The 13,858-nt window shown below is 39.5% G+C and overlaps 1 protein-coding gene across 2 annotated transcripts in view; it reads left to right on the forward strand.

The window, feature by feature from the left end:
- LOC143022022 (cholesterol transporter ABCA5-like) overlaps positions 1 to 13,858 on the forward strand; it is a 385,392-nt gene that overhangs the window by 230,981 nt on the left and 140,553 nt on the right. For both annotated transcript variants that reach the window (XM_076179961.1, XM_076179965.1), the window contains 3 exons: positions 2,372 to 2,571; positions 8,820 to 9,010; positions 13,222 to 13,408. In XM_076179961.1, coding sequence (XP_076036076.1) covers positions 2,372 to 2,571; positions 8,820 to 9,010; positions 13,222 to 13,408 — 578 coding nt within the window. The remainder of the gene's footprint in view (positions 1 to 2,371; positions 2,572 to 8,819; positions 9,011 to 13,221; positions 13,409 to 13,858) is intronic.

The following is a 13,858-nucleotide window of genomic DNA, read 5'->3' on the forward strand; positions in this document are numbered from 1 at the left end:
TAAGGAAGGATGAAGTGAATGCAGTTGTTAAGATGATGAAAGCAGGTAAGGCCATGCAGAATGTCTAAAAGGAGATACAGTGAAGGTGGACTGGTTGGTGAGGTTATTTGATGTTTGCTGGACAGAGAGAAGAGTGCTGAAGGACTGGAGGAGTGCCTGTATAGTTCCTCTTTACAAGAGAAAAGGGGACAAGTGTGAATGTAGTAGTTTCAGAGGGATTAACTTGTTAAGTGTAGTTGGGAAGGCTTATTGGAGGATCTTGATTGAGAGGATTAGGAGAGGAATAAAGGGAGTAATTGATGAGGAACAGTGTGGATTTAGGATGGGTAGAGGTTGTGTAGATCAGATTTGTGTGGTAAGACAGATTTGTGAGAAAGCTATAGGAAAGGGGAAGGATGTTTTTTGGGCTATTATGGATCTGGAAAAGGCTTATGACAGGGTAGACAGGATGGCACTATGGGAGGTTTTGCGGATATACAGGATAGGAGGAAAGCTTCTAGGAGCTGTCAAGAGTCTTTATGATAGTAGAGCATGTGACAGGATTAGAAATGGAGTGAGTGGTTCGAGGTAAAGGTGGTACTTCGTCAAGGATGCGTTATGTCGCGTTCTGTTCAACTTCTACTTGGATAGGGTGGTGCGAGAGGTAAATGCAAGGGTGGTGGGTCAGGGATTGGAGATGGTTAAAGAAAATGGAGAAAAGTGGGAGGTGAGCCAGCTGTTGTTTGCAGACGACACTGCACTTGTGGCAGGATCAGAGGAGGGATTGAGGAAGTTGGTGACAGAGTTTGGGAGAGTGTGTGATAGAAGAAAGCTGAAGATAAATGTGGGTAAAAGTAAGGTGATGAGATGTACAAGGGGTGAAAGTGGCAATAGACTGGAAGTGAGCATTAAGGGAGAGTGACTGGAGGAAGTGGATAGTTTTAGGTACTTGGGTGCAAATGTGGAAGGAAAAGGTGGAATGGAGGTGGAGGTAGAATGTAGACTGAGAGAAGCGAGTAAATGCCTTTGTGGATTAAAATGTGTAATGAGGAATAGACATTTGGGAATAGATGCTAAGAGGAGACTATATGAAGGAGTGATTATGCCAACAGCACAGTATGGGGCAGAAACTTGGAATATAAGAGAGGAAGAGAGGAGTTTGAATGTGTTTGAGATAAGGTGTCTGAGAAGTATGATGGGGGTTACTAGGCTAGATAGAGTGAGAAATGAGGAGGTGAGGAGGAGAACAGGGGTAGAAAGGGATTTGGGAGATAGGGTTGATGAAAGAGTATTAGGATGGTTTGGACACATGGAAAGAATGAGTGAAGAAAGACTAGTAAAAGAGGTATGGAAGGCAGAGGTGGAAGGAGTGAACAAGAAGGGGTGACCTAGGATGAGATGGATGGGGTAAAGGGTAAAAGGGGCATTGGGAAAGATGGGAATGTCTGTTGAGGAAGGACGGGAGAGGACAGAAGACAGGTGAATGGAGAATGGTTGTATATGGATGATGTTGTGATGGATGAGGTGGAATGGGTGGGGGGATAGGGGGTGAGGTAGTGTGTGTGAGCAAAATTTGATGCAGCCTCAACCCCTTCCATATGGTGCCACACACGTAGGCGTCATGAGGAGCAAGTGGATTCACAACGCTGCCATATCGGCGTCTTGATTATATTTATTGTAGTCGCCCCTGTGCTTTTACATTCTCCCTAATCTGCTCTTAATCCCATTCTCTGTGGTTTTCAAAATTCACGGGTGAAAGAGAGAACGATCAATATAAGCGGTGACTATATTTTATGATGCGAGTATTATTACGACACGTTGTACGGCTGGCATTGGCTGCTGCCCGTGAGATTTAAGTCCCGTAGTGAAGTGGTTAAGGGATTTCTCCCCGTCTTCTCCTTTTATGCATGGGCAGACGGGGGGGTTGCCGATTTAATGAAGTGGCCTTGCTGTGGATGTGCTGTCTTGCGACACTGCCTCTGACCCAGGGCAGTGGACAAGGTGCAGGGATGACCCATCATCCAGGAGGTGCTAAGATAAGATAAGAGATAAGAGGTGGAGGAGAGTGGAGTGTATTCAGGGATGGAATGGGTGGGAATGATTTTATGCCTTTTCCTTTTTGGCTACGTCCTTTGTAAGGGGGAAAAAGCCTTGGTATATATATGTATGTATGTATAATATATTTGTATAGGTAAAATGTGTTGAGTATTGATATATTCTTGATAATTTCTATGGTAGTTGCTAGCATCTGCCACAAAAATGGGGATACAGGGTTGAATTTCCTCAAGAAATAATCTGGTTGTACAAGCTATTGTCAAATTCTGTTAACTTTTTTTATGGTTTAAAGGGCAAGTTATTTTTGTAAGAGAAATATTTGAATGTTTTTTTCCAGGTTTTTTTAGCCCTTCATGAAGAAAATGAAGGTGGTGAACTTCAGGATATAAACAGCTTCTCAAAAAAAGTGGTTCAGGAAAGATCTGCTTCATCATCACCCCTTCATACCAGTCCTTTAGGAACTCCTGATGGAGATAATTTGTATAATATACATAAGGCAGGGAATGATTTATATGATCTACAACACTTAAGTGTAGAGTAAGCATGTTTTATTTTTTTCTTTCTCCTTCCTCTCTCTATCTCTCTTCTCCCTCTGTTTATGGTCAGACAGTGGGTGAAGGCTAGGGATGATCCTTCATCCACAAAAAGCTAAGGTAAAAGGATAAGCATAGGAACTAAAGAAAGAAAGAGATCACAAGAGATCATAAAGCCTACACTAGACAGTTCCATGTTCATTACTACCTGTCATCCAGTGGTAGGATTAAGAAAAATTAAAAACACGTTCTTTTACTAATAGAATGCCAGGTTAGCCCAGTATAGGCTTAATTATAGCCTGTATTAGCCAATTTATAATAACCGGTTCATGGAGCTTGTGAATTTCCAAGAAAAGATTTGTTCAAACCAGTAAGAACCAGCTGAATCCCCCCCACAGCTATCATCCCCATCCATAAATTTATCTAACCTCTTAAAACAACCAATAGTTTCATCACTAACTACATGGTGACTATGTCTATTCCATTTGTTGACCACTATTGGTAAACTAGTTTGCCTGTATCCTTGGTGGAGGGTGGAGGGGTGTGGAGTGTTTTCGGGGATGAAATGGGTGGGAATGTTTTTGTGCCTTGTCCTTTTTGGCTACCCCCCTGGTAAGGGGGAAAAAAGCCTTGGCATATGTATGTATGTATAATTTAAATCCATTACTGTGAGTCCTGTCCTGTTGTCTTGATATGATGACCCTGTCAGTATCACCCTTATTAAAGTCTTTGATACACTTGAAGACCTTAATTAGATCACCCTGCTCTCAGTGTCTTTCTAGAAAGTTTTAATTAAGGCACTTAAACTTGTCCTTGTAAAGTAAATTTCTGAGCCCATAATGGTTGTAGGGTGCATACCTTGGCTGGCCATCTCCCATTATAAGGGAGAAGAGACCCTTTATATTTATTCATGTATGTATGAGGGAAATGTCTGTATAGCAGGGAAGGGAAAAGGCAAGGGACGGGTATGGGTGAAGTATGGTTATGTATGGATAATAATTTGGTGCAGTCCAAAGGGATTTCTCTTTATTTTTCACATGAGGGATAAGGAGGGAGGGTTGCTGTGTAAATGAAGAAACCCTGTGCTGTTTCTTGCTGTATTGCTTCTGACCTAGGCAGTGGTCAGGAGACAGAGATTACCTTTCATCCACGAGGAGTTAAGATGAGTCAGAAACAAATGGGTTGTGAATGGGATTGGAGTGGGTGGGAATAGGTGTTTGCCTTGGCTGGCTACCTCCCTTATATAGGGGAAGAGGCCCTTGGTATGTAGAGATATATGTATAGTCAGAGTGATATCCCTCCTTCCTCGGGTTTGATGATATCAATCTTCTCCCTCCTGCAAGAGAAAAGGGGAGTAAAAGCCTGATTGATTGATTTTGATAAATTTTGTATATCCATGACTCATTCATGATTTAAATGAGTGCATAGAGGATTTAGGGAGAAATGTCAATGTAATAGTACTGGGAGACCTTAATGAGTGCATAGAGGATTTAGGGAGAAATGTCAATGTAATAGTATTGGGAGACCTTAATGCTAGGGTAGGAAATGGTCCAATTGATGGAGTGGTTGGGAAGTGTGGAGTTCCAGGAAAGAATTGTAGTGGAGAGTTGATGGTGGAAATGTGTCTAGAAAGAGAGTTCATGATAGCAAATACAGTGTGTTGGAAGAAAGTCAAGCATAAGTACATATGGGAGAGGGTGGTGGATGGAAGGGTAGTAGATAGAGCGTTAATGGATTATGTGAATAGGATTATGTAAATAGGATTATGATAGGAAGAGTTAAGGATGTACATGTGCTAAGGGGAGAGGGTGGGGGAATATCAGATCATTTTTTGGTGGAAGGTAAATTGAGAGTGGAGGATAAATGGAGAAAGAGGAAAGGGACAAAAGTTAGGGAGGTGCGTAGAGTGAACTCTCTAAATGGAAAGGAAAAGGAGGAGTACAAGAAGAAGTTGAAGGAGGAGTGGGAGGGAGTGAAGGATAAAGTAAAGCTAGGTGTGGAGGAGGAATGGGGATGGTTCAAGGAGGGAGTCACAAAGTGTGCAAAGATGGTGTGTGGAACAAGAAGGACAGGAGGAAATAGAAGGAAGGGTAGTGAATGGTGGGATGAGGAAACAAAGAAGGTTGTAGAAGAGAAGAAGCGAGCTTTCACAGATTGGTTACAAAATAGGACGAGGGAGTCATATGAGTACTGGAGAAGAGCTGGGAGCTGGGAGTTTAATATAAATCACTGGCATATGTTTGTAGACTTCAAACAAGCATATGCCAGTGTACACAGATCATCCATGTGGAAAATCCTCAGAGAATTTGGAGTACCAATCAAAATTGTAAACTTAGTGAAGGCAACGTATGATGGCACAGAAGCACAGGTGAGGGTTGGCAACAAGAAGACGAAAATTTTTTAAATAAAGAGTGGTTTGAGACAGGGATGCGTTCTATCCCCACTACTGTTCAACCTACTACTAGAAAGAGTAGTAAGAGCAGTGGAGAGGGATAATGTTGGAGTAGAGTTCGAGTCTGGGAGAGTGAATATGTTGGCGTATGCCGACAACGTCGACTTAATAGATGGGACCATAGATGGAATAAAAGACATGTTTGGAGATTTCCAAGAGACTGCGAACAGAGTAGGACTGCTGGTGAATACTAAGAGGACAGAGTCAATGCATCTAACCAAAAACAATAACAGAGAAGAACATATTGACATCAATGGTGAGAGATATGAAGTATGCAGAAACTTTAAGTATCTTGGATCAATCGTAACAGACGAAAACCTGATGGACACTGAAATAAAATCAAGAATTGCTTTAGCCAACAGATGTTATTACAGCCTCCAAAATACACTGGGAAGAAGGAGCATATCAACAAAGACCAAATTAAGAATATATGATACAATGATAAAACCCATTCTATTATATGGATGCGAAGCCTGGAGCCTGACTAAGAAAATGGAAAAAAGTCTTTTTGTATTTGAGAACAGTGTACTAAGGAAACTTTTGGGCCCCGTATTCGACGAAGTAGACCAAGAATGGAGAAGGCGGCATAATGAAGAGCTAAGGGAAACATCAGGCCAAATAAATATCATGAATATCATAAAGTCAAGGCGACTGCAGTATGCCGGCCACATTGCAAGAATGGAACAAGAAAGAATACCAGTGAGAATGATGATGGATGGGATGGTAGGAGGAAGACGTTTCCCAGGAAGACCACGCAGAAGATGGATGGACAACGTGAGGGAGGACCTGGAAAGGGCTGGAGCAGATGTCCAGGATTGGATAACAGTGGCACAGGACCGTAGAGTCTGGAGGCATTTGGTGCTAGCGGTGAGGGGTCAGCAAGTGGCCCGACCACCACCGGAGTGAGTGAGTGAGGGAGTCATATGAGAGGTTCAAAGAAAAGAAAAGAGAAGTAAAGCACAAGGTAAAGGAGGCAAAGAGGAGAGCAGATATGAAATGGGGTAAGAGTATGACAGAAATTTTTGAAAGTAATAAAAAGATGTTTTGGAAAGAAATATAAGAGAGGAAGAGGAGGCGAATCAAGTAGAGAAGAAAAGGTAAAAGGTGCAGATGGAGAGATGATAATGGAAGAGAAGGCAGTAAGGGGAAGATGGGCAGAATATTTTAGGAAGTTGCTAAATGTGAAGGAGGATAGGGAGGGAAAGATAGCTGCAGTGGGAAATGCTAAGAAAATGACCATGATGAGTGAGGAAAATGGAGGACAAATAAGGAAGGATGAAGTGAAGGCAGTTGTTAAGATGATGAAAGCAAGTAAGGCACCTGGTCTGGATGGATGCCATGCAGAATGTTTAAAAAAAAAAAGAGGAGGTAGAGTGATGGTGGACTGGTTGGTGAGGTTATTTAATGTTTGCTGGAGAGAGGGTAGAGTGCTGGAGGACTGGAGGAGTGCCTGTATAGTTCCTCTTTACAAGGGAAAAGGGGACAAGTGTGAATGTAGTAGTTTCAGAGGGATTAACTTGTTAAGTGTAGTTGGGAAGGCTTATTAGAGGATCTTGATTGAGAGAATTAGGAGAGGAACAGAGGGAGTAATTGGTGAGGAACAGTAGGGATTTAGGATGGGTAGAGGTTGTGTAGATCAGATTTGTGTGGTAAGACAGATATGTGAGAAAGCTATAGGAAAGGGGAAGGATGTTTTTTGGGCTTTTATGGATCTGGAAAAGGCTTGTGATAGGGTAGACAGAAAGGCACTGTGGGAGGTTATGCAGATATACGGGATAGGAGGAAAGCTTCTAGGAGCTGTCAAGAGTTTTTATGATAGTAGTAGAGGATGTGTCAGGATTAGAATTGGAGAGAGTGAGTGGTTCGAGGTAAAGGTGGGACTTCGTCAAGGATGTGTTATGTCGCCCTGGCTGTTCAACTTATACATGGATGGGGTGGTGCAAGAGGTAAATGCAAGGGTAGTGGGTCAGGGATTGGAGATGGTTAAAGAAAATGGAGAAAAGTGGGAGGTGAGCCAGCTGTTGTTTGCAGATGACACTGCGCTTGTGGCAGGATCGGAGGAGGGATTGAGGAAATTGGTGACAGAGTTTAGGAGAGTATGTGATAGAAGAAAGCTAAAGCTAAATGTGGGTAAAAGTAAGGTGATGTGATGTACAAGGGGTGAAAGTAGCAGTAGACTGGAAGTGAGCATTAAGGGAGAGCGACTGGAGGAAGTGGATAGTTTTAGATACTTGGGTGCAAATGTGGAAGGAAAAGGTGGAGTGAAGGTGGAAGTAGAATGTAGACTGAGAAAAGCGAGTAAATGCCTTTGTGGATTAAAATGTGTAATGAGGAATAGACATTTGGGAATAGATGCTAAGAGGAGACTATATGAAGGAGTAATTGTGCCAACAGCACTGTATGGGGCAGAAACATGTTAACATAAGAGAGGAAAAGAGACGGAGTTTGAATGTGTTTGAGATGAGGTGTCTGAGAAGTATGATGGGGGTTACTAGGCTAGATAGAGTGAGAAATGAGGAGGAGAACAGGGGTGCAAAGGGAGTTAGGAGATACGGTTGATGAAAGAGTATTAGGATGGTTTGGACACATGGAAAGAATGAATGAAGAAAAACTAGTAGAAGAGGTATGGAAGGCAGATGTGGAGGGAGTGAACATGGGGGGACGTCCTAGGATGAGGTGGATGGATGGGGTGAAGGGGGCTTTGGGGAAGAGGGGAATGTCTATTGAGGAAGGATGGGAGAGGACAGGAGACAGGGGTGAATGGAGAATGGTTGTATATGGATGATGTGATGCATGAGGTGGAGTGGGCGGGGGGATGGGGGGTGAGGTAGTATGTGTGAGCAACATTTGATGCAGCCCGAAGGGATTTCTCCCCATCTTCTCCTTTTATGCAATGGGGGGATGGAGAGGGGTGGGTCGCCGTTTTAATGAAGCGGCCTTGCTGTGGATGTGCTGTCTTGCGACACTGCCTCTGACCCAGGGCAGTGGACAAGGTGCAGGGATGACCTGTCATCCAGGAGGTGCTAAGATAAGAGGGAGGGTGGAGGGGAGTGGAGTGTATTCAGGGATGGAATGGGTGGGAATGATTTTATGCCTTTTCCTTTTTGGCTACCTTCCTTGTAAGGGGGAAAAAGCCTTGGTATATGCATGTATATGTATGTATGACTCATTCCCCTAGATTAAACTCCAACTCAGTGCATTATCCTATCAAATGCTAAGTAGATTTTTTCTGTGGCAGGTGCCAGATTATGGATGGGACCTTACTCGGTGGGTTGAAAACTGAAGTAACTCCTGTAGCCCCCACAATATGCAGTATATGAATTTTAATTGGGTCCTTGTGGCATGGTTTTATTCAATTAATGGTTTGATGCTGGTTCAACCTTTATCCTGTGCCTCATGGTTTAGATCCATCTTAGTTAATCAATAGGTAATAGTGACCATCTTAGGATTTTCTTCAGATGAGGGCAATCCCCACTGATATAACCCTTAAATCATTGTTGTGCTTATCAGTACAACCCATTCAGTTTGAAGAAGAGAAAAAAAATGTTCATAGAAATCACAAACAACATATTTATTTCCCTCTTTTGAGCAGCCATGAAAAATACCCTTTTATCCTTTTGGGATCATTATCTTAATAAGTGTATATTTCTCAAAATCTACATGTTGACATAATAACCACACAATTACCCCCTAACTGGGGAACTTCTGTTCATGTTAAGGGTCTGATATATAAAAGCATGAAAAACTACCTGCTGTGTTCAACTTTTTTTTTTATAAGTAACCCCATACCTATCTTTTAGGAAAAGCAGATGGAGAGCTTTCAAGGCCTTGGTCAAAGTACGAGTATTGAACATTATTCGTGAATTTGCAGCTGTCTTCTTCCTCATTGTAATGCCACTTGTCTTCACAATTGGAAGTATTGCAGTTGCTAGCAGTGCAAGTACTGAAGTAAACACACTGCCGAAAGAAATGGAATTAATAATGAATACTGGTAGGTTTTATTTAAATTCAATATATTTTTAACTGCAGTAAATAGTAACCATTAACTCCTTCATTACAATGATGCATTTATGGCTTTTGTTCTACTAATGCCTATCCCTCTATCAATAAATATGGTGGGACAAGATCTATACAACCACTGGGCAAAAAATAGAACAGACAAACAGGGAGGAGGTGTCATGATATTGACCAAAAAGGGTTTAGATATGACAAAGATAATTGAAAGCAAATATATTGTATGAATTTATTATGATTAAAGTTTATAAAAATGAAAAATAGAAAATTTGTAGCAGTGTATGTGCCACCAAAAACACAGGCTTGGTCTGATAGTGATCCTTCTAAATTACTGGAAGACACAATGAATGTGCTAAATGAGTTACTGAAAGAGGGTGGTAACATAGTAATTTTGGGTGATTTTAATGCAAAGGATATAATCTGGGAAGAAATGATAGTAAAAGTGGGAGAAGAACTTTAGAGCAACATTCTGCTGGATATGACCATTGAATACACCTTAACACAATGGGTTAAGGAAAATACTAGATATAGAAACTGAGGAACCGTTGAAACTAGACTTAATATTAACTTCTGAAACAGATATCATGAACAAAATGGAGTATAAAGTACCAATTGGAAAGAGTGACCATATACTAATAGAGTTTGAATTAAAAGAACTAACAATGTAAGAAGGAATAATAGACATAGAGAAGAAAGATTAATGTACAACAAAATGGATTTTGTAAAACTAAGAAAAAAAAATCCAAAACACAAACTGGGATAAATTCTACAAAGATGGAAGACAAATGGAATATATGCAAAGAAAAATACAAGGAAGGAATTGATACATATGTACCAAACAAGAAGCAAAAAGAGATTTATATAAAGTGTTGGTATAACAAAAGGTGCAGTGAGGCTAAAGACAGAAGAGACAAAGCCTGGAAAAGATGAAAAAGAGTCAAAAAACATCCAAATGGCAAACATATATAAAACTTAGGAATGAATGTGAATATACACAGGAAAGAAAAAAGAAATTATGAAAAAGATATAGACAAATGTAAGGAGGAACCTAAACTCTTTTACATATATGTAAATGGTAAATTAAAAGACAAATACGAAATAAACTGCGTGAAGGAGATAAAGAATATATAGATGACACAGAAATGGCAGAAGTTATGATCAGACATTTCAGGTCTGTTTTTACAATTGAGAGCTCACAAATATGGGAAGATGGACAACAAGAAAGACCCCCTAAAATGAAAGAAAGAAATAAAGAGACAAAAAAAAAAAACCTAGATGTTAGGAAATTGCATGGACCGGATGGAATTGTAAATTGGATACTGAAAGAGTGTATAGAACTGAAGGACAAATTGTACAAGATAATAGACTTTTCACTCAAAGAAGGAAAGGTACCACAAGATTGGAAAGATGCAAACATAGTACCAATACATAAAGGAGGAAACAAAGAAGATCCTACAAACTTCCGACTGGTATCCCATACAAGCACAGTAGCAAAAATATGCATTCAAGCACTTGGAAGAGAATGAAATATTAAACCCTAAACAATTTGGCTTTAGAAGTGGAAATTCATGTACCACAAACTTAATATGCTTTTACTCGAGATTAATTGAGATAATATAAGAAAGAGATGGCTGGACAGATTGTGCCTTCTTGGACTTGTAGAAGGCTTTTGACAAAGTACCACATAAAAAGCTAATAAGAAGCTACTAGAATGGATGAAGGATTTTTTAAGTGGGAGAAAAATGAGATTGGTACTTATAGAAAAATTCAAACTGGGAAGATGCAAGAAGTGGCTTTCGGCAAGGCTCTGTATTGGCTCCTTTAATGTTTGCCATATATATAAATGATATGGATGAGGGAGTAAATTGTTACATGAACTTCTTTGCTGATGATGCCAAAATATGGGAATGAAGTCAGGTGTGAAACAAACTTTAATATTAAGAAATGTATTATAATGGAATTTGGAAAAAGCAAAAATAGAATATTGGCTCAATATAAAATTGGTAACAAGGAAGTCTAAAAAGTTGATTCAGAAAGTGACCTGGGAGCGATTATCTCAAGTGACTTAACACCTGATAAACATGTCAGTAAACTAGTTGGAGAGACTTTTAACTTATTAAAATCAATGAAAGTGGCCTTCAACTACATAGATGAAGAAATGGTAAAGAAAATAGTGGTTGCACTAATAAGACCTAAACTAGAGTATGCTGCAACACTATGTGCACCTAGCACAAAAAAAAAAAAACACAAGAAAATTAAAAAGAATTCAGAGAGCAGCAACAAAAGTGGCACCTACACTGTCAAATTTGACATATGAACAAAGATTGGATAAATTACATCCATCAACATTGGAACAGAGAAGAGAAAGTGGTGATTTGTTGACCATTTACAGCATTATGAAAGGGATGGAAATTTTTGATAGAGATGACTTATTAAAATGGGACAGAAGAGAAACAAGAGGACACGAAAAGAAGCTAAAGAAGGACAATTACAGATGGGATTTGAAAAAGAATAGCTTCCCACATAGAGTGATTGATGTCTGGAACAAACTAAATGGAGAAATGGTGAGTGCCAAAACTATACAAGATTTTAAGAATAAACTGGATGGGGAGAGATATGAAAATGGGTCACTATGAGCATAGCTCTCATCCTGTAAAATACAGCTAGGTAGATACACAGATGAACCACCATCTGGAATGGATATCTAGAATGAGCTCTGGACCAGTCTCCCTTACAAGCACAGTAGCTAAAATATGTGAAAAAGTTATCAAAAGTAGATTAAACATCTGGAAGAAAACAATATACAAAATTCAAAACAATTTGAATTTAGACAAGGAAGATCATGTGCCACAAACTTGATTTTTTTTATTCAAGGTTAATAGATATAATGCAAGAAAGAGACTGGTGGGCAGATTGTGCTTTCCTGGATTTAAAAAAGGAATTTGGTAAAGCACCACAAAAAGCTATTAAGAAAACTTGAAATAACAGGAAGTGTGCAAGGAAATTTATTGAGATGGATGGAAGATTTCTTGCATGGGAGAAAAATAAGGGTGATACTTAGAGATAAAAACTCGACCTGAGAAGAAATCATAAGTGGAGTCCCACAAGGTTCAGTATTAGCTCCTATAATGTTTGCTACATATGTAAATGACATGGATGAAGGTGTGGAATGTTATATTAACTTCTTTGCAGATGATGCAAAACTACTAAAGAAAGTATAGAAAAAGATTGTGGATCATTACAGAGAAACCTGGACAAAGTCAAGTCTGGGAATGGAGCCAAAAGTGGGAAGTGAACTTCAACATCAAGAAATGTAGTATGATAGAGTTTGGAAAAGGTAAAAAAAAAAAAAAAAAAAAAAAAAAGTAGTAAAACAAATTAGCTCTGAAAAGGATCTAGGAGTAATTATTAACAAAGACATGTCACCAGACGTGCATGTAAACAAAATAGTCAGAGAAACCTACAATTTACTAAGATCAATAAAGGTAAAAGAAATATTAGTCACACTGATAAGACCAAGATTGGAGTATGCTATGACACTATGGATACCCAGCACAAAAAGAATATAAAAAGATTAGAAAGAATCCAAAGAGCAATGACAAAGATGCCACCAACACTTTCAAAATTGGCAAATGAACAAAGATCCAACTCTAGAACAAAGAAGAGAAAGAGGTCTACTGGCCATTTACAGAATCACGAAAGGCAATGAAGTCCCTAACAGAGAAGACTTATTAAAGTGGGATAAAAGAAAAACAAGAGGACATAAAAAGAAACTCAGAAAGGATAATTATAGAAGAGATCTGAAAAAAAAAAAGTTTTTCACAGAGTGGTGGATGTCTGGAAAAAATTGGACAAAACAAAAGTGTGTGCAAAAATCATACAAGAATATAAGAACAAAGTAGATGCTGAGAGATACAAAGACGGGTCAATACGAGTATAGCTCCCCTTCCCATATAATACAGCTAGGTGAATACAGGTAAATACATAAGCAAGTTCATATTATGAAATATTACATTAAATTTTTTGCTTCAAAAGACTTCTTCATAAGTAGGCACTACCCTAACTCTGAGAGGGGAGTTCATAACATTAAACCAAATGCACACCTACCTTGGAAGTGTATTCTTTTCATTGGTAAGGCTATTTCTGTTTATGTTAATATTTAACTTGCAGTTTGCTTTTATTTTGCAGACATGTATGGGTCATCCTTGCCAGGAACCCTTACCTACAATGGCACTACAGAACAGCTTGATCAGCTTGATTTCTTACTCACCAAAGCTAATATTAAACCAGAGAAATACAATGGGAACTACAGTTCTATCTTTCCTCTGAGGCCTCACTTTGCAGCCATCAATGTGAACAATTATTCAACTGAAAGGTAAAAGAAAATAAGTGCTTTTTTTCATGTACTGCTGTATATCCATACTTACCTTGGCCCTATTGGAATATTTACAACTTGGTTACTTGACCTGCCTTCAGTTGTAGTGCCACCAATTTTGGCTCCTCTACTAGTCACCCTTGTTGGAAGTGGCCAGCCTGAAACAAGTGGTAGGGACAGAAGATATGGGAGGTTTTTCAAAAAGGGGAGTTAGAACACACCATTGAGTTTCCTGTAGTATGATTCCCTTGGGCAAATTTGGAATGAGCACTTCCATACTTAGCACCAACAGCTGGTGGTGTTCTCGTTGGAATGTACCTGTCAGAACATAAGTTCACTATGGTATATTTACCCTTATGCACACTTGGGATGAACACTTCTGTGCTCAGTGCTAATGACTGGTACTGTTCCTTAAAGAACAGCTATCTTCCAGATATTTAAAGTAAATCT

This window comes from Oratosquilla oratoria, chromosome 3 (genome assembly GCF_046742065.1).
Source record: "Oratosquilla oratoria isolate Oo_2021 chromosome 3, ASM4674206v1, whole genome shotgun sequence".
Taxonomy (NCBI): Eukaryota; Metazoa; Arthropoda; class Malacostraca; order Stomatopoda; family Squillidae; genus Oratosquilla; species Oratosquilla oratoria.